This window comes from Pholcus phalangioides, unplaced genomic scaffold (genome assembly GCF_987345545.1).
Source record: "Pholcus phalangioides strain wild (caught in Gottingen) unplaced genomic scaffold, Ppha-v1.0 ptg000017l_1, whole genome shotgun sequence".
NCBI lineage: Eukaryota > Metazoa > Arthropoda > Arachnida > Araneae > Pholcidae > Pholcus > Pholcus phalangioides.
The window spans coordinates 31,113,913-31,134,382 of record NW_028301610.1 but is presented as its reverse complement, the minus strand read 5'-3'; the positions used below and the strand labels follow the sequence as shown (position 1 = coordinate 31,134,382).

General features: G+C 36.3%; 1 protein-coding gene across 5 annotated transcripts in view; it reads left to right on the top strand.

Moving 5' to 3' along the window:
• Window positions 1–20,470, top strand: part of LOC149072895 (tRNA (32-2'-O)-methyltransferase regulator THADA) — a 240,872-nt gene that overhangs the window by 92,857 nt on the left and 127,545 nt on the right. For all 5 annotated transcript variants that reach the window (XM_089246909.1, XM_089246911.1, XM_089246910.1 and 2 more), the window contains exons 16-17: window positions 3,056–3,252; window positions 7,195–7,326. In XM_089246909.1, the coding sequence (XP_089103035.1) occupies window positions 3,056–3,252; window positions 7,195–7,326 (329 nt within the window). The remainder of the gene's footprint in view (window positions 1–3,055; window positions 3,253–7,194; window positions 7,327–20,470) is intronic.

Genomic DNA, 20,470 nt, shown 5'->3' with positions numbered 1-20,470 from the left:
CATAATGTTTCGATAACATGAGGTGACGACTTATCAAGGTTTTACTGTATATATATGAGAGGAGAGTCAACATTCATTCTGTTGAAATAAAGGAGGTTGACAAAAGAAGGGGGCAGATGAAAGAGAAATCCTTTTCTCCTTTTATTGTTGAAATATGAGTAAGGGAACCAGTTTTATTGCTGATACTTCTAATACAGGTCATCCAGATTTGTTGCCAAAAGCCTGTATGTGAATATGTGAAGGGGTTAATACACATCAACCGCTATGTATGGAGGGTGCGTGGCAAAATGGAAGGGGGTATAGCATTTTACTGGTGAACCGTTGATCCTAGAGGTATATTTGCAATTAGAAAAAGTTTTCAAATAACCTTTGGTACTGAGATGTCATTCATGTTGCAAGGGATTGTATAGTTATCAAAATAAAAAAATTAACTTTTTATATAGACACCCTATGCTCGAAAACCCAATTAGAAAGTTGTTGCCTTGTCTCTCTTGATGCCAACAAAAAATAAATAAAATTTCATGTTTCTAAATGCAATGTTCACTGAGATAGTTGAATTTGAAAAACTGAGGAAATTTGAAAAAAACAGTTAAATGCAAGTAAAAGTTTCAAATGCATGCCGTTTTTCTAATTCAAATATCTCTGTGAATATTGCACTTGGAAACATGAAATTTTATGGGGTTTTTTTTTTGTATCAGGAGAGACAGGCATCAACTTTCTAAATGGGTTTTGGAGCACATGGAGGACTGTATCAAAAGTAATTTTTTTATTTTAATAACTAAACAACCCCTTGAAACATGAATGACAATTTGAGTATGACACGTTATTTGGAAACTTTTTCTAATTGGAAGTATACCTCTAGGATCAACAGTTTACCAGTAAAATGCCATACCCCCCTGTTTGCTAAGCACCCTGTATAATATTTTTATTTCACAAAACAATTAAAATTTATGGCAAATATGGTGCTAAGTTAAAACTTGGAGAAAACCTTTACTCCCTCTCTTTTAAGAGTGGGTGTGGGTACTAGCCTCCAAGTGTTTAAGATGTCGCCAGTATGTAAATTTAATCATTTTATTTTTTTGTTTGTTTGTGTGTGTGTGTGTGTGTGTGTGTGTGCGTGCGCGCTTTTTTTTTTTTTGAACCTATAGAGGGTGCTAACTTTCTCGATGAAAAATAAAAATCTCAGATATTGTATGATCATTGTAATTCAATATAATTTCATTTCCTTGTGTGATTTATCACAGAAGCTTTATTAATATTGATCCTTCATCAGTTTTCAATATACAAAATATACTAACAGTGTTAAACAGCTATTAAATTTATACAAACAAATTGACAGGTTTTTAAGACAAATAAAATTTAATTGGTCGAATGGTCGGCATGTTTCGGCTCTACAATCGAGAGCCATCATCAGGACCTTGTGTCAGAAATCACACAAATGAGTCATGGAGGGGTGATATTTATGTCTGGTCATCCGGAAAGTTTGTATTTACTGAGTCTGAGTGGTCTTTGGATGCGAATTGGGGCGCCATCTGTTGCAAAGTGTTGAAAATTCTGTCTTAACTGAGGTTAATAAAGCCTGTCCAAGCTGACGAAATAGGTGGCGTGTTCCTTCCATTATTAATGAGGAAATCCTGGCATGTTCTGATAAAGTATCCCTCGAGAAAATTCAGTTCAGAATTATGTGTTGCTTTTTTTAAAAACAGGCGCTTTCTTAAAATCAAAATTATGTGACAGTTGCCAACAGTGTTGGGCAATAGCCGAACTATTTGTCTGTCCCTTCTCAACATGCTTTTGTTGTTCGAGAACTCGAATATTCAGATTTCTCTTAGTTTGGCCAATATATCCTTTTTCGCAATTCTTGCATGGGATGAGGTACATACCAGATTCTTTGGAGGGTGAGATAGGATCTTCTCACCTTTTCCCAACTTAAAGATCCTATCTCACCCTCTAAAGATATAAATTTTATTTGTCTTAAAAACGTGTCAATTTTTTGTATAAATTAAAACCAGGCAAAGTTCTAATTTTGTGATTAGCAATTGAATTGTTCCCTGCATAATCGAGTACCCCCCCCCCCCCCACTCAATCAGATATTATGTGCTAGAACCATTGATATCCGTTTAAGCGGGGTGACTTATATGTTTTGCCCTTTAAAGGGGTATACGGTATGGCACATATGTGTACTACGTAGATAGTAGTAATATCAAGGGAATAATAATAATAATATTTAATATCATATAAGCCAGGGGTTCTCAAACTGTATGCCGCTAACCTTTGTCAGGGCCGTGGCTGGCCCTAATAAACATTTTTTGAAGTGATTCTTTTTTAGACTACTTTAGGGATCTTCAGATAAGCGTTGATTAGGGAAAGGGTTGCTGCAAATGAAAAAGTTTGAGAACCCCTGATATAAGCAGGCTCCTCGAACAAGGGCAGAGAGGTTTTGAAAATTATTGTCATAGAGAGATTTATTTTAGTGAAGGATATGGAGTTTAAAATTTGACCATATATATATATGTGTGTGTATATATATATATATACAGTCAAACCTCGTTAATAAGTCACTCTTTTGAGAGCAAAAATATGACTTAGTAAGCAGAGTGACTCGTTAAACGGAGTAAGCCATAGCTGTGCCAATTCCTGCCTGAGGACAATTGGGACTTCCAAAACGTGACCCGTTAAGCGGAATGACGTGTTAACCGGGTGACGCACTAACGAGGTTTGACTGCTATTATATATGAAAAAAATATTGTAGGAGGATTTATCATTATGTTGAGCATCATTGTCGTGATGTATGTATCACTATGTATATACATTTAGTAATCTTTAGTTGGCTAATAAAATTTACTTTTTTTCTGGGTTTCTATCTCCAAGTTCTGAAAAAAATTTCATCACATTGGATGGCTGAATGATATTAGATTTTAACACTTACAAAATTTAAGATTACACCCAGAGAATATGGTTGGCTGTGTGTGTTGACTTGACAACAAAACTTTTGGATAATTTTTTCCCTATTTTATCATTTTTGCCTGATTAGAAATATTATTTTTTTGCAAAGCACCATCATTTGCAGAAATTGGGCAAGCGCTGGATGATGCTTCTAATTCAGTTAAGACATGCGAAGCTGAAGAATGCTTTCAGTCTGCGAAAAATACTTGCAGTGAAACACAGGATTTTCTGATTTTAGAAGTTGATGGATACTCATTGTCTGAAGAATTCCAGATTGTACTTTCATGCTATTGGCATAGTATCAAAGTATGTATAAAAAATTTAATGTCTTTTTTTACAGTATTTCAGGCAATATAACCATATCACATTATTTAATAATACTTGAAGAAAAATAGCATAAATTAGATTTTATATATACGGAGTGATTATAAAAAAACTATCCCGACATATGGGCCCCTAACTATTATACCATTCACAGAAACTGAATGAAATTTTGGCATAAGGTATTTTGAGGTATGCGCTCAAGAATGATATGGAAAACAACAGTGTCACAACAAAAAGAAACTCATTTTTTGTTGTGATGATGAGACAAATGCTCACCATATTTTATGGGGGGAAGCAGTGAATGCAATAAACGAGGTGAGGATCTTTTAAAAGATACATTACAATCTGTACATTGTTAATAAAGATAATGAACATATATATATATATATATATATGTATATAATAAATATTGAAAATCTTATTTGGTATATATACTGAAGGCTCTAAGCTTGAAATCTACTGGAGCTGGAGTATGCTGTCCTGGAGATGGTACACATTTATCATATCCTTTAGGTGGCTACACCACTGTGTTTTTCAGGCTGAAATCTGCAATTCTCATGTGTTGTAGAATTTCCATCAATAGAAGTTTTATTAGAAGATGCATTTTTATATGTTCTGATAGTCAGGCTTCGCTGATGGCTCGTCAGAAGTCTGAAATTACTTCTCATGTGGTCTGGGAGTGCTACACTCCACTCTGTAACCTATCCAACAACAAATAGAGTGAAGCTTTGCTGCGTACTGGGTCATTCATGTATCTCAGGTAATGAATTGGCTGAGAAGCTGGCTGGAAGGGGTTCTGGGACTCTGCTCATTGGCCCTGAGCAATCTTTGAACATGTCAAGATCAGGGAATTGATCAGAAATATTATTTTCAACTCATTCAAGAGAAAACGGTACCAAGATTGGCTGACTATTGATGGTCAGCGACAGGCAAAAGAGATAAATTATGACTGCCCTAGTTTTAGGCAGAAGGAGCTGATGAAGCTCGGCAAAAATAGTATTCATAGAGCTGTTGGTCTACTTACTGGCCACTGTACTCTTAAAAGGCATCTTAATGTCATAGGAGTTAGTAGTGACTCAACCTGTAGAGGTTGTTTGTATAAGGAAGAAACAGCTACTCACTTTCTTTGTGCATGTGAAATGTACTCTGCACACAGATTTGAGCACTTGGGTCATCATTTGATTGAACCATGGGAGCTTCAAGACATTCCTATTAGATCTCTGCTGAACTTTGCTTCGGCTACAGGTCTCTATTAAAGACTTATATTTTTATGAGGATAGTACAATAGACCTCTAGTCGCAAAGCTAAGTGATGTGGAACCACCCACCCATAACTCTAAGTCTACATTCTTTATGAATCGCAAATTTTAATTTATTTATTTCAAAAATAAAACAACCACTCCCAATAATGACCACCAATAGTGTCACATTTTTGCAGTCCACTTAATAGTTGTTGGGATGTTTTACCATATTTCCCATTTAGCCGTAACAGCATGGCCTTCAATCAGCGATCGTCTTCATTGAATTTAAGTCCAAAGCTCCACAAAACCATATGCTTGACCAGGGCTGTCTTAAAAACATCAGGGGTGCCACTGTAGCCTAGCCATTTAATACTCTTTACTAGAATTTACATTAGATAATCATAGTGTAAGGATGTTACTATGTGGTCCCAATTAGGGCTGTCTTAAAACCTAGCGATGTTCATTAGCTCCCTATAACTGGCTGATATTACCAGACTGCAGATTTGAGGCATACAGGTGGGCTCATGTGGCTAATAATATAAGTGACAGTCGCATGTTGAATCTCAAACTAACACAGGTTTCAAACATGAAACAGCAGTTTCAAGGCTAATATAGCCCTTCTTCAGTGATAGTATTAATAATATTTTATTTCTGCTGTAGGCCGAAGCCCGTGAGCTCATGAACACAAAATTAAATTAAACAACAGAAAAAGGGAGAGGTGAGTTGAGAGATATATACATGTTAAAGACATTGGTGAGAAGAACATCAAATATATACAATTAAAAGAACAAACCAGGGCGCAGTAGCCCAGGTCAATAAGATACTCGCCTAAAGTGCCAAAGGATGTTTAGAGGTGTCACGAGTTTGATACCCGTTTGTCCTTGTCAGAAACTTTCTTGATGCAGGGGTACATCAGAAATGGCAACATGACCACAGAAAAAGATTGCTATTGCAGGGAGTCCCACATTAAGGGGTTAGAACCAACCTCTCAGTGAGTAGAAAAAAGCTGCCATTCGGAATCGGCAATAAATCGTATGTCCCAGTCTAATTAGCCCTCGTGTGCAGAAAATGACCATGGTGTGACAAAAATGATCAAAAGAACAAAACATGCATAATTTACATGCGAGAGTTTCCAATGCATATTTTTACAGAATTGATAAAATCGTAAACCCAACCTGGCTGGGTATTCAACAAACTGATTAAATCGGAAAGGGAAGGGTGAGAAATATCGAAAAGGTGATCACGTAGGGAGATCATCATAAGGTAGGTGCAAAAGAAATGTAAAAAATCTGTTGGACATCATCCGTCACAGAGGGGGCAGTAGTGGTTGAAATGGCTCCAACCCAGTACAAAATTTCATCGAGCCTGCAAAATGGCTGATATGTAGGTCTTATTATTAGAATTGTTAAGATATGGCTCAGGGTAGAAGTGATAGAAAGTCTGTTACAGCACAGACTACTCACTTGAACCACAAGGCTTAAATGAGGCAGGCGCGGGATGGTGATGATGATGGAAATATCCAAACTTCCTATTTAATAAATTTTTGGTGCAGTGAAGTAACTTTGTTAAATAAAGACTTAAATTTATTTGAAAATACTGGCTCTGAATAACATTGATGACTTGAAAGTGAGGATGATGGTACGATTAATGATAATCAGGCAGAGTGTATTAATGATGGAGTGAAAAGAAGAGGAAATTTAAGAAATGTGAGCCTAAATTTTGCACAAATATTGAGTGCTGGAGAAATCGTGAACCAAAAAAGAAGAATTTTTATGAATATGTGAAGCATTTCAAAGAAATCTAAATCGAGGAGTGAAGAACATTTTTGGATGATTTTAGCAGAATTAATGGCAAGGTGGTGATTGTTGGGCTATGGAAAAATGCTTGAGGAAAAGGCAAAATTTCAGAAAATGTTTGGTTTGGCCAATATACGAAAGACCACATCGGCAGAAAATGTTGTAAATGCCTCAATTAGTGAGGTTATCAACAGGATTAAAGTGAAACAAATTTTGTCCTCGGGTGAGAAGACCAATGAAAATTAAAATCTATGGGTAATTTTGGCAAGATGGAAGCCAATTTTTAAGGAAGAAAGAAGAATGATCATAGCAACAAAGAATGTGATATTGTACATGCAGAGACTCATATTTTACAATCGTGTTGCCTGAAACAGATGAGTAGAATCATCAATCTTAAGGTAAGCATAAGCCAAGATGGATGATTCTACTCATCTGTTTCAGGTAACATGATTGTAAAATATGAGTCTCTGCATGTACAATATCACATTCTTTGTTGCTATGATCATTCTTCCTCCTTCCTTAAAAACTGGCTTCCATCTTGCCAAAACTACCCATAGATTTTTATTACTGAGAATTTAGTATATATATCTTTTATGGAAGTTTAAACACATTTCAATTATACATAAAAAATTATGTATAGTTTTTCCATAAAAGATATACTAAATTCTCAGTAATAAATTTCCTATTTAATAAAATTTTGGTACAGTGAAGTAAATTTGTTAAATAAAGGCTTGAGTGTATTTGAAAATACTGGCTCTGAATTGGTGAATATTGGTGATTTTTGCTTTTGCTACATTATATTTTTTTTCTATTTATGAAATGACATAAATGCTACTAAGAATATGATTCATTTCAAAAATTATACTTCAATTTGATTTTTTTTTTCAGAATAGCTGTACTTTGATTGGTGTGCTTGTACAACTAATCCTTCAGTGTGATATCCATATGCAAAGGAAGAAGGATCTTATACAGCAGATAGTAGAAATTTTATCATCTGTACTTCTGAAATGCAGACATAAGGTGAATAGACTATTGAACTTTATCTTCTGAAATTTTTTTTGTCAACGTCCAAAGTGTATCTCTGCAGAATTTAAAATAGATTTTAAAAAAATTGAAAAGGGTTTTTCTTATTTTGGAAAAAATATTGTTTTTTTTTTTAAATTTAAATTAATTATTTTAGATAATGGACAATATAAACACCAACAACTCTTCACGTACAGTAAAAGTCTGTTATAAAAAAAGCTTACGATACAGGGAAAAATTGTTGTGATAATGGATATTTCTCATTATAAGCAATAAGTATCTAAAACATCAGCTCATTGGTGATGGATTGCAAAATTCTTCTTAATAGCAGGATTCTTGTCAGTCCTATTTATTATATCCTGTGCCGTCTTAATGGGTCCACCCGGGCACCTCAAGAGAAGAGGGTGCCTCAGAAAAATGAAAAGTAGTTGAATTTTTTGAGAATTTCCCAGGTAGGGACTCAGAATCACCAAAATCACTTGGCCCAGGGGCCCATGATGCTCTTGAGATGGCCCAGATTGTATCACTTTTACTGTAGATAAATAATCAAAAATCTTAGTGGTTATTATTAAAATTATTTAAAAAGTATCTATTTTTTTAATTCAAAACAATGAAGGTGCTCCATATCTTAAATTATCATTCATTATCTTCAAAGGGTTATTTATTTTTTTTCATTGTATTTTTTATGAATTAATCAGGAAAATATGTAATGTTTATGTGTAATTGTATGTGTGTGTTATAAATTGTAGTGTGCAATTACTATCATCCCTCCTCTATCATGCTAGAAGCAAAAATGTGCAAATTTTCACTTTTTTTGCTATATTAAGTTTTGTCCGAAACGTGAATGTGTATCCGTATTGAAACACATGTTACAAGACATTTTATGAAAATAACTTCCATAGAGTAACATGGGTAGAGTAAACATTCAAATGTTATTTCTAAGGTTTCAAATTTTTTTTTACTTCCATTCTTAGTAATTAATTAACATCTGTTTGAAAAGTGTGGTTATGAGAAAGTACAGATGAAAATAATGATTGGTTAAATTGATGGATTTATTTAATGAATCTAATTATTTAATGATATTAGCCTCTACTTGAAATGATTGGGAAATTGAAGTCCATAACATATCTAAGACATACTGACAAAAGCAATGCCAGCATTGTACTGACAAAACACTAACACTAATAATGCAGGATCCAAGCAGTTCATATATATACAGGGTGAGCAAAAAGTCTATAGAAACTTTAAAAATGCATAAGAAACAGGAAAATAACTGAAATAAAAAAATGGTTTGCAGGGTTAACATCGCTAGGTCACTGGAATTTTTTTAAGACAGGAAAAAACCCCTCAAAACAGCCGATAGGTGGCGCTGGTGCGAGATTTAAAATTACCTGTGTATCGATCCGGTCCATCCAATCTGTTGGAACTGAAAGATGCAATCCGTCAAGAGGGGTCATGTATACATCCGGACCCACTGCACTCTGCCGTTGCTGGATTTGTGACTCGCCTACAATGTGTTATCCCCTGTGGTGGTGGTGGTCATGTGAAACACATACTGTTGTAATAAACAATTTGGAGGCATTCTGTTCATTATTTGCGTATCTCTTCTTTAACTTGTGTACGTCAGCGTCACCTATCCACTGTTTTTTTTGTTATTCTTTTTTCTGCCTTAAAAAATTCCAGTGACCTAGCGATGCTAACCCTGCAAACCGTTTTTTATTTCGGTTATTTTTCCGGTTTTTATGAATTTTTAAAGTTTCTACAGACTTTTTGCCCACCCTATATATATATATATATATATATATATATATATACACACACACACAACAACTGTATGCGATCACATCATAATTTGCATATCGCATCGTCCTATCCAGTTACGGTTGATATCTTCAATTTGCATGAAAAAGAACAAAAATAAACAATCCTAGCAATCGGCTTCCTCATACAAATTGGTTAAAAAATATATATATAAACACAATTTATATATAAATAGCACAATAAATTTTACAGATATAACAAACATATCAAGTATAATAATTAGGGATACGTAAATTTCGCAAAAAAAAAATTCGAAATTTCAGAAAAAAAAATTTTTAAATCAGAAATTTCGCATTTATTCGCAAAAAAAATTCAGATTAGAAATTTTGCATTTATTCACAATAACGAATTGCAAATGAAAAATTTCACTTTTGTTCACACACAAAAACAACAACAACTCGAATAAATGAAACGGTTTAAATCAAAAATTTCGCATTTTAAAAAAATATTTATTTTCTATTAATTTAACTTTATTTTTCAAATGATTTTTACTTACAGCATCATTTTCCGAAATTCAAAAAAGTTGCATATACAATCGGGTACACTTATAACATAACCGGTGGATAAAAAATACGGTTGTTAAATTCCTAAAATTTGGCTCATTCACTTCCATATACATTTATATCTCTATTATAACATACCATGCTTAAAACATACACTGTGGATATAACAAAACAAAAAAACGGGTTTAACCAAAAAAATAATCCAGATATAACACTGCAAAAAAAACCCAGGAAAATATAGTCAAAAACAGTCTTTTATGGACAACATTCCTTGTATACGGGCGATATCTTAGCCCTAAATTTTTTCAATAAATGTGAAAATGCATGGATGGAATAGTTACACTTCCTAACCAACAGATAGCACTGAATATTATAATTGGCAAACTTTAGCGCCACCTGTTGATAATAAATGTAACTATTTTGGCAATAAAATTTTTGACATTTAAATAAAGTCCTGTCTTCCTGTGCAGAACTGTATCGTCTATGCTTTTCGGAATTATGTAGTTTTTACTTGTTTTTATAACTTCATGATCTTTTTATTGGTGGTCTCAATTCAAGTTGAAATTGGTGGAGTAATGGTGTCAAATTTAAGTGTATTATTGATTGGTGAATTCATAAACATCGGTGGGATTATTTTTTCTGTATTTTTTAATTGTACAATACTGTCAACTTCAAGGGAAAACCCATTAGCATAAACTCAAAAAAAAATTATTAACATCTCAAAAAATATATGTGCATGTTGTTGTATATATTATCTCGTTTTTTCTAAATAAATTTCTAAAATTTTCAGATACCGATCAAAAACTATATTCATTCTGCATTATATTTCAGTTATGTGAGGCATAAGCTTATTTTTTGCAGGACAATCTCAATAATGCATATATGTCATTGCTACGTAATCTAATTTCAACACCTCCCTTATGACAACACGTCAGTTATTACATACACTTCTCGAAACACCTAGGGGCCTAGTATAACCGAACTCGACTGTATTTACATCTAACACTACATGAAAGGGGAAAGAAGTGACGCTTGTGGTTTCCCTTTCAAGCATGCTCACAAGTACTGTGCAAAATTACTTTTCTACTTCAAAACTTTACCAAAACTGTAAATTACCTAGATTTCGCGAAAAGTAGTAAAAAATCAAATTTCAGCATTTATTCATCAAAATTGGCAAATTTTGCATTTATCACATTTATTTCGTAAATTTCGCATTTATCGCGGTTATTTCGTAAATACAAAATTTACATATCCCTAATAATAATATAACAAACATACGAATATATTCAAAAAAATTTTATCACACAAAAATTATTTTTTGCTTCTCTAGTGGGTAGCTTGGCCACAGGTGCATGTATTCGATAAATCCCTGGTGTTGATAGAGGATCACGGTGGTCTTTCGCTGATTGCAGCATTTCACATATTTTTCTGGTTGGTTTGAAAATGGTCTTTATATGGTTTTTTTTTTTTCATGACCTTGCCGATTCTTACCATGAATCCAGGGATATAGGGCAGCATGGCTTTTCCAATTGATTGTGGCTCCTCATTTTTTCACTAGTGATTCCTTGATAGGGCTTAAGGTTTTTCCGATGTCATCTTTTGTGTGCCCATTAGAGCAGAAAACTGATTTTAAGTGCTCAATCTCTTTACTTAGATCTTTTTCGTCACACAGTCTTTTTGCCCTCTCAAACAAGGTTTTTAGTACACCTCATTTTTGGTAAAAATGATGATTGGGGAACTTATGAACATATCTGTTGGTGTGAGTGGGCTTGTGATAGATGTTGTGGCCTAAACGTTGACCCTGACGGCTGATCAGAACGTCCAAGAATGGGAGCTGTCTTTCTTTCTCTATTTCCATAGTGAACTTGATGTTTTCATGAATTCCATTGAGATGGTCCAAGAATCAGTGAAGATTTTCTTCTCCATGCCCCCAAATAAAGATTTGCACAGGATCTTTTGTGCTGGGTCTTTTTTGAGCATTCTATATGTTGATGGATCCAAGAGCTCTTTCATTTTATGGTTGTATTCCTCCATCTTCATTATTACAGCTGCATTTCCTTTGTCTGCTGACAGAATGACAATGTCTTTGTTAGAATTGAGGCTCCTAATCACTCGTAATTCAGCTGCTTTGAGATTTTTCTGGGGTGGCTTGGCTCTTGCCAGAATTCTGGATGTTTCACCGGGATTTACCAAATACTGTGCACCTGTGGCCAGGTATACATTGAAACCACAAAAAAAACTTTGGCCACGAGAATAAAAGAGCACGAACGATGCTGCAGAATGCTCCAAACAGGAAAGTCTGCAGTGGTGGAGCATACTCTTAATGACAACCACAGTGTATAATTCAGCAAAACACAGGTAATAGCTGATGTTGACCATTTCTTCCCAAGAATCTACAGAGAGGCTACTGAAATATACAAGCACACAAACAGCTATAATAGAAGAGAAGAAACTTTGAAATTGAGCAGATTCTGAACCCTAGCTCTCAGAAGAATGCAAATATTCTTCTTCAAGATCCATCAATAGAATGACAACAGCAGCCAATCAGATAACTCTACATCTCTTGGCCAATCAGGTTCTTCCAGCATAAGAACGGTTTTCAATTCGCTGCCAGCCATAGAATCAACTGACCAATTGCAAAACAATAATGTATGTCAAGCCACTCATGTGCGTGAATACAACCTGTGACTCTGGGAAAACTTGACTTCATTCCAATTCGAGACGTCATAGCGAGGGGATGTACTTTTTGTACCCTGCCACTTAGGTCAAGCTAGCGAGCTTGCACCAAAAACTTTCTTTCTTTTCAGGAAAAATGCCAAGCAGAGTCCTGATGTACTGCTTCCTCCACCGCAAGCTAATTCCTGGGAGGCTTAGACGCATTTGGAAAGAGAATTATACAAGACGGTCCATGGGATGATAGAAAATTCAACCAGGAAACACTGTAGAACCCGGTGAAATCCTTCCTGCTCAGTATCCAAGCCGATGTTGGGGAAATCAAATAGGTCCTGACAACCAAGCGTTCCTGACTCTATTTTCAGGCAAGCCTTTCGTGACTCTCAGGAAATCGACAAAATGGGTGAAGAAGAGCAAGAGGATATGAAGCTGAAAACTGTCTAAACACTATACAAGCTTTCCCACGTGACCTGGTTTTAATTGGGAGCTATGACATACAGAAGAGGAGATGTAAGGCCAAGAAAGACGCCCCAGTGGATGTCGAAGAGATCACTGTTCTTGCCGGAGCCATTCCTGCCCTCTGGAAACTTGACCATGATTAACGAAGCAGCATCCAATCAGATGTGAGCCCAGTCCAGAAGGTTCTTGCTCCCCCCCCTGAGGGGTCTGCTGAACGAGATGAAGAACAAGCCAGCCAATCAGAGGCAAGTGTCCCTCCAGAGGAACCAACGGCACTCTTCCCCCCACTGACGAGACCAGGCCCTCTCGTAAGAAGAAAATCCCACCCATCTTCATAACCACCCATGGCAAATGGCGGCCCTTATCCAGGGAACTACTAATAGTAAACCAGACATGCACCTCGTCGATATTCCTCTGCGGAACTTCTAGCAATTTGGTACATGTTGGAATGTGTGTGTGTATGTTTAGTGAACCTTCCATTAAGTTAGTTTCTGTGTAATGCTTGTTATATGTAGTGCTGCCATTTGCAATCAATTTTTTAAACTATGCGGTTTTTCTCAACTCATAGTGAGTGAAGTGTAATGAATGAATAATTTTAACATTGTAGGCCTGTTGCTCTCTGTGGCGAGGTTTTTTAATTGGGAGATCGGCTTGCATTCTCGTCTCAAAGTTGGGAACTACAGAAAACTTATCCAGGAAACTGGAAAAGATATGTGCCGTAGAACTCGTAGCCAAAATCCAGAATGGAAAAGTGACTGTATTCCTGGCCGTAGAAGAAGACTACGAGTCCATCATGAAATACTGCACAGAGCAGAAAATAGAATTTTGCTCGTTCCTGCTAGACAGCGAGAAACCAGAATCCTACGTTGTGAAAGGGCTCGATCCAAAATCCTCCAACGAGAACATTCTTTTCTCTTTAGGTGACGAAGGTCCAACAGATTTGCTGGCGAAGAGATGGAGCCAAGATGCTGATATGGAAGATTGACATGACACCCATCCCGGAATCTACAAAAATCCTTGAACTGAGGTCACTGGACTGCCTGTGTGTAAGAGTGAAAAGATTCAAAGCCACGTGGAGGCAAAAAGCACATAATGTGCTTTAGATGTCTTATTCAGTCATTAAATTTAAGAAAGTTACGAGTCGAGTCAGGCCAAGTTAAAAATAAACTATCGGCATCAAAGCCGGTTTTATTCTTGGCAAGTAAGTAGATACAAATACATATTAGTCAGTCTATGTATACAGTCAGTAATCCGCCCACCTGGTGCTACAAACAAACCACCAATGAAAAACAGGTTCACTCTGTGCCATATTCAAATATAAAGATAACGACATCAATATCCGAGAGAAGGGGAAAAAAATCTATCGCTCGAAAGAAAATCAGCATTTCTGCCTAACAAGATGCCAGTCCTGGGGTTATGACTCTTTTGGATGCAAGACCCCAGTGAGATGTGTGAAGTGCATCCAAATCTGTAAATCTGTGCAACAAGAGACTGCCAGAATGTTCAAGGGGTAGACAAGCCTCAGTGCTGTAACTGCAAGCTGTTTCATACAGCAAACTACCGAAACTGCAGCTTTTCTCCCTACAGCAGGAATTTCCAGCTTGCAGAGAAAAAAAGTGCAAGATCCATCCAGAGGCTCTCCATGGAAAAGACTAAGAAGCCTTTGGCCGCCTATACACTCAAAAGAAAAGAAAATCCAGCCTTCCAGAGAAAGCAAAGCCAATGATCGAGCGAAAGACTCTGAGCTCTCTTCAGACACAAGCGTGGACAAGAACCAAGATGACCTGATGGGTGAGTTTGCAATTTCATTTCATAATGCTGTACTGAAGGCGATGGAAAGAGACGGAAACGGACTCAAGCAGGCGCTCAAGAAATTTCAAAGAAAAATAGCTGAAACTATTACGATTGTAAAGAAGTCCATCAAGTCACATCGATGATGAAGTAATTGATCTTGATTTTCTTGCTCCCGGCTGGACCAATAATCTTCTTCCTCATTCCCTTCACACTTTTCTATTGTGACATCCTCTTTTAAGTGTAATTTTCTCTTCTTTTACTTTAGTTTTATTTTTTATATTTCTATCTCTCTCAAAAAATCAAAAATGCACCAAAAATCTAAAAATTTTTGAAAACCCAAAACATTTAGTCTATTCCTCTCCTTTTTCCATTTCCCCAACTGGACTTTGTTTTTTTCTCTATGAACTCTTCTCTGTCAGGACAGCAGTTCCTGTTGAAGGCAGCCAATCCTGTTGAAGGCGAGCTCTAGGCCAGTTGCGCTTCACCACCCGGTCTGGGGCGATTTCTCTCTTTTTACTTTCAGGTAGCTGAGCGGATGCGACGGCATTTGGCAAGCAAAAAATTATGAAATGATTGAACTTAGTTTATCCCCAGATTTGACCTCACACATACATTCACACACACTCTTCACTACACTACACACACTCTTCACTACACTACACACACTCTTCACTACACTACACACACTCTTCACTACACTACACACACTCTTCACTACACTACACACACTCTTCACTACACTACACACACTCTTCACTACACTACACACACACACTCTTCACTACACGCAATCACTCTTCACTACACTACACACACACACTCTTCACTACACACAATCACTCTTCACTACACAACACACACACACTCTTCACTACACTACACACACACACTCTTCACTACACACACACACTCTTCACTACACTACACACACACTTCACTACACACAATCACTCTTCACTACACACACACACACACACACTCTTCACTACACACACACACACACACACACACACTCTTCACTACACACACACAATCACTCTTCACTACACACACACACACACACACACACACACTCTTCACTACACACACACACACACACACACACACTCTTCACTACACACACACACACACTCTTCACTACACACACACACACTCTTCACTACACACACACTCTTCACTACACACAATCACTCTTCACTACACACACACACACTCTTCACTACACACACACTCTTCACTACACACAATCACTCTTCACTACACACACACTTTTCACTGCACACTTTAGCACATCCACCACAGGTATCCTCCTATGAGGTGCCTCTGGGGTAAGACCAGTAGAGCAGCCTAAAAATAGGGTACCATGGGACTGGCGAAAAGGTTTCAATTCAGTTCAGAAAACTTTACTTTTGATCCAGTTTTATCAATTCTTCTGATGTTGCCAACCACTAGTGTTGGGGAAACGTTGAGAGCTAACTCAAATGGACAACGGTCTTTGAACCTGAACAGACAATTTTCATCATATCTTATTATATTTGAATGTGATTCCAGAGCACTTTATGCCTGGCTTCATTCTTCAAGCAATTGAAGGCAAAATGATGTTAAATGTTTTTATGCATGAGAAGAATTTTTTTTTTGATATTTTTTCAAAATATATTATTCTCTGCTCTAAGGCTGGGAAAATCTATCAAACATGCCCAGAGCATGTAGAAATTTTGACTGGGCATGTATTTTTCCGACCACATGCCCTAAGCTGGCATATAAAATACTGATTTGGGCATCTATTATTTTGAGTTACATGCTCTTTAGTCATGTAAATTTTTGAGATTTTCCAGCCCTGCTGTGCTTTTCCCTCTCCCTGGTATTTTTTTGCAGAAATATACGTATCTTTATGTGTACTACAAAGGCTATTTACTTGTGAAAAAATATTATAGTACTTTGTGCATATATCTAGTAGATGTGGAACAGATTACACTCAAAAAGACAACAGTTTACTTTCACATATTAAATTTATTTTGATTAATATTATACACAAACTAGGGAGAGAGCAGAACTATGTGATTGTGTTTCTTAAGCTCTCTCAAGGGACTCTCTTTTCTTCCAATCTGTTCTCTGCAACCTTCATATTATTGGCGAAACAGATTACAATCAAAAACCAAAAATAAGAAACTGGATAAATAAAAAGCAGTAGTAGTTGTTTTATTACTCAATAGGCACATTTCCATTAAATCATTGTATAATTAATATCAGAAATATTCGGAAAAATAAATGTAGAATGAACAATCAAGTGATCTGAACAGAAAAAAAGAAAAAATATGAAAAAATGACAAAAGTCGCTCACTTACTCATTCAAAAAATATATACATTGTGATAAGATTAGAAAGAATTTTCAAAGGGAAAAAGACAAAATTGAATGTATGACAGCACGTGCATTGACAATATATTTTCTACATAATGTATAATACATATACAGTCAAACCCTGATGTAACGCCACCATTTGTCTTGCAAATTTCTGGCGCTGTAATGAGTTTAGCATTATATTGAAGCACAAATTAATATGTTTAATTCCTATGCGTGGAAGATTTTTCCACTGAAAAATTTTGTTGTTAAGCTGGGTTGATGCTAAATCGGGGAGCGCTACAATGGAGTTCAACTGTATATACAGTCGAGTACACTTATAACATACCCTGGACCATGGCCCCCACATCCTAGAGTAGGGCCCCTAGGCTGGAATATTTTGCGGGCCCCCAACCAGATTTTCACGGGCCCCTTTATGATGGATTTATAGCGTAAAAAAATAATGAAAATCGTCCCGGGTCCCAGGGCTGGAGCCTTGTCAGCCCACCCCTTGTGGGGGCCATGCCCTGGACATAATATATGGTTTTGTAATCCCTGGTTTTTGGCCTATTCATTTCCATGCATTTTCCCTCTATTATCACATATCCTGCTTAAAACATACACATGGATATAACGTGCTAAAAACACTCCCTTAACTTAGAAAATAATTTGGACATAACATACTGTGCAAACAAAATACCTGGAAAAATGAAGCCAAAAATTGATTATTTGTGCAACATGTATTGAATGTGATTGATATCTTGACATTTTCTTACAAAAAGAAATGCATTTTTTTCAATAACGAGACGTTTCTTTGCCAAAATAGTTACATTTGTTACTCACAGATGGTAAGATAAAATTATTTGTTGAGTATTTTAATGTTACCTGTCAGCAATAAATATAACTATTCCAATAATAAAATTTGTGTTATTTACCCTAGAATACTAGCTCTACGTCTCAAAGATGTAGTTGGAAGTTCAAACAAACGGCACACATGTTTGACCTCAAAGTCTGCCCTCTCCCTCCAGCTATGCTTCAAGGGGATCATCTTTTTTTAATCAGTCTATCTCCAGCTGCCCTTTGGTTAACTTCCTGGGAGTAATGCACCATTTACGTAAACCTAGTGCGTCTTTGGGAGGTGTAGTTAGTATCTAACGTAAGTTTTTCTATGCCTCCCAGACGTATTGTTAGTAAAATGATAGGTGCCTTTTTAACTACATCTCTCAGACCTTTTGTTAGTAATGATAGGTGCATGTTTACAAGTCTCTGAGATTTATTTTTAATAATGATAGGTATATAAATATCTGTTATCTCACAGACATATTTTTGAGGGGTTATTTCTCGATATTATTTTATGAACGATTTTGTTCCAGACCGCAATCATGGAACCAAGAAGACTACAAGGAAAAAAACATACATTAGAAGAAAATAGCAGCAGAATTAGAACAGCAAATGAATGAGTCTGTATGCAGTGAAACCAGAAGCATAATTGAAGAAGAGGAGATTTTCTCAGAAGATTCTGATGACTCAGATGTAGACCCTGATTATGAATTCTTTCCTGAAAAAGATGATGAAATTTTGTAAAAGAATCAATCCAATCTCAACCTCAATCTCAGCAATCTAGAACTATTGGGAAAGCTTTACCCTGTGTGTCTGGGCTCAATAATCAGCCAGTCACTCTCTCAAAAGCAAATGGCAGACAGAAAGGGAAGAGAGAATAATGTTGAGGATAGAGAACCCAAACAAGTGAAACCAGACAAAGATAGTATGTTGGAATGAAATGGTGACTTTGTTTGGAAAAACATACCACTAACCAGTGGGTGTGGAAGACTACCTCAAAACATGTGGGGAATATAAGTCGCAAGACAAAAAATGAAGCCGTTAACGTTATCCATCCTATAGATTGCGTCAGTGCGTTTTTAATTCGAGAAATTATGGAAACAATTCTTTGTCGTACCAACTAAGGCATAAATGTGCGGAAGCAAGCTTATATAGCTTATAAAAACTCAAGCAGCTCAGCATTAAATGATATGAGCATGGTGGAATTGAGAGCTTTGTTTGGGATAACTATTCTTGCTGGAGCTAAAAAAGATATTCATATGAATATCAGGAAGCTTCATGATACAGTTCTCTGTGAGGAAAGATATCGCTCTGCATTCTCCGTCGAGAGACATAATTTTTTTGCTCAATATAATTTGTTTTAATTCCAGAGGCACACGTGTTGCGCGGATGAAAACGGACAAGTTAGCACCCATAAGAAATGTATGGGACATGGATCCCCAGCGTCAAAGGTGGAGTCGACTGATCTAATGTATATAAGAATTGACATCATCATCATCATTGTGCCCCCCCCCCCCCAGACTTCCAAGTCTATCTCCGCCTATGATATGGGACCAGCTGATTGACAAATGCAAGTCTTTGTTCGAACCAAGTGCATATGTAACCATCAACGAACAACTTGTCTCCTTCAGGGGCTGGTTAGGTTTAAAAATGTTCATAGCCCACAAAATACGGGATAAAAATAGTGATGGTTTGTGACCATGGGGCTAACTATATGATCAATGCAATCCCATATCTCGGGAAAGGCACAACACTGGTTCCAACAATCAGCAGCAGTATTCTTCTCTGAAAAATTGGTCAGAACAATTGAAAATACAAATAGAAACATAACGATGGACAACTGGTTTACCAGCATTCCACTAGCTCATAAACTGTTGAAGGATTATAGGCTAACTATGGTAGGAAAAGCTCGAAAAAATAAATCTGAATTCCCTGCTGAATTTGTGAATTCGAAGTTCCAAGCTCGTTTTGCTGAATCTTCATTTTTTTTCTCTTCCACGAAGATGTGACTGCAGTGGTGTCATACTTGCCTTGTAAGAACAAGCTGGTCTCCCTTATATCAACTATGCACGATGATGATGCTGTGAATGAAGCAAGTAAGAAAGCAGAAATTATATAGTGTTACCACCAAACTAAAGAAAAGGATCCGTAGATTCATTTTTAACCAAGGTGTGAGCAGCATGAGCTGCAATAGGAAAACTAAAAGATGGCCCATGTGCATGTTCTACAATATGTTTAATAGCTATGTACAATGCTTTTGTTGTACAATTTTATCAATTTCCTCAAGTCTCCAAATCTCTACAATTTCCTCAAGAAAAATAAAGACGGATCTAAACCTTTATCAAGATTTGATCTCTTGGTTAAACTGGCTAATGAACTCACATTTTCTTAGATACTTGAAAGGCTTCAACTCTTGCACATGCCTAACATAGTCAGAGACAGTATCAGAAAAACTTAGAAAATTCTTGATTCTGGACCTGCAATTGAAGAACCACAAGAGCAAGTCTTGAAGAAAAAGTACTGCAGTTACCGTTCATGTAGAAAGCGAAGAATGTCTGAGATAATTTGCTATGAGTGAGAGTGCACAAAACCAATTTGTGGAGAGCACAGTACTCACATTTATGTTGCATGTAAATAGATGAGATCATTATGTTACCAAACAATATGCCTTGATAACTACCTACTTGTTTGAATGTGATATTTTATCAAGTCA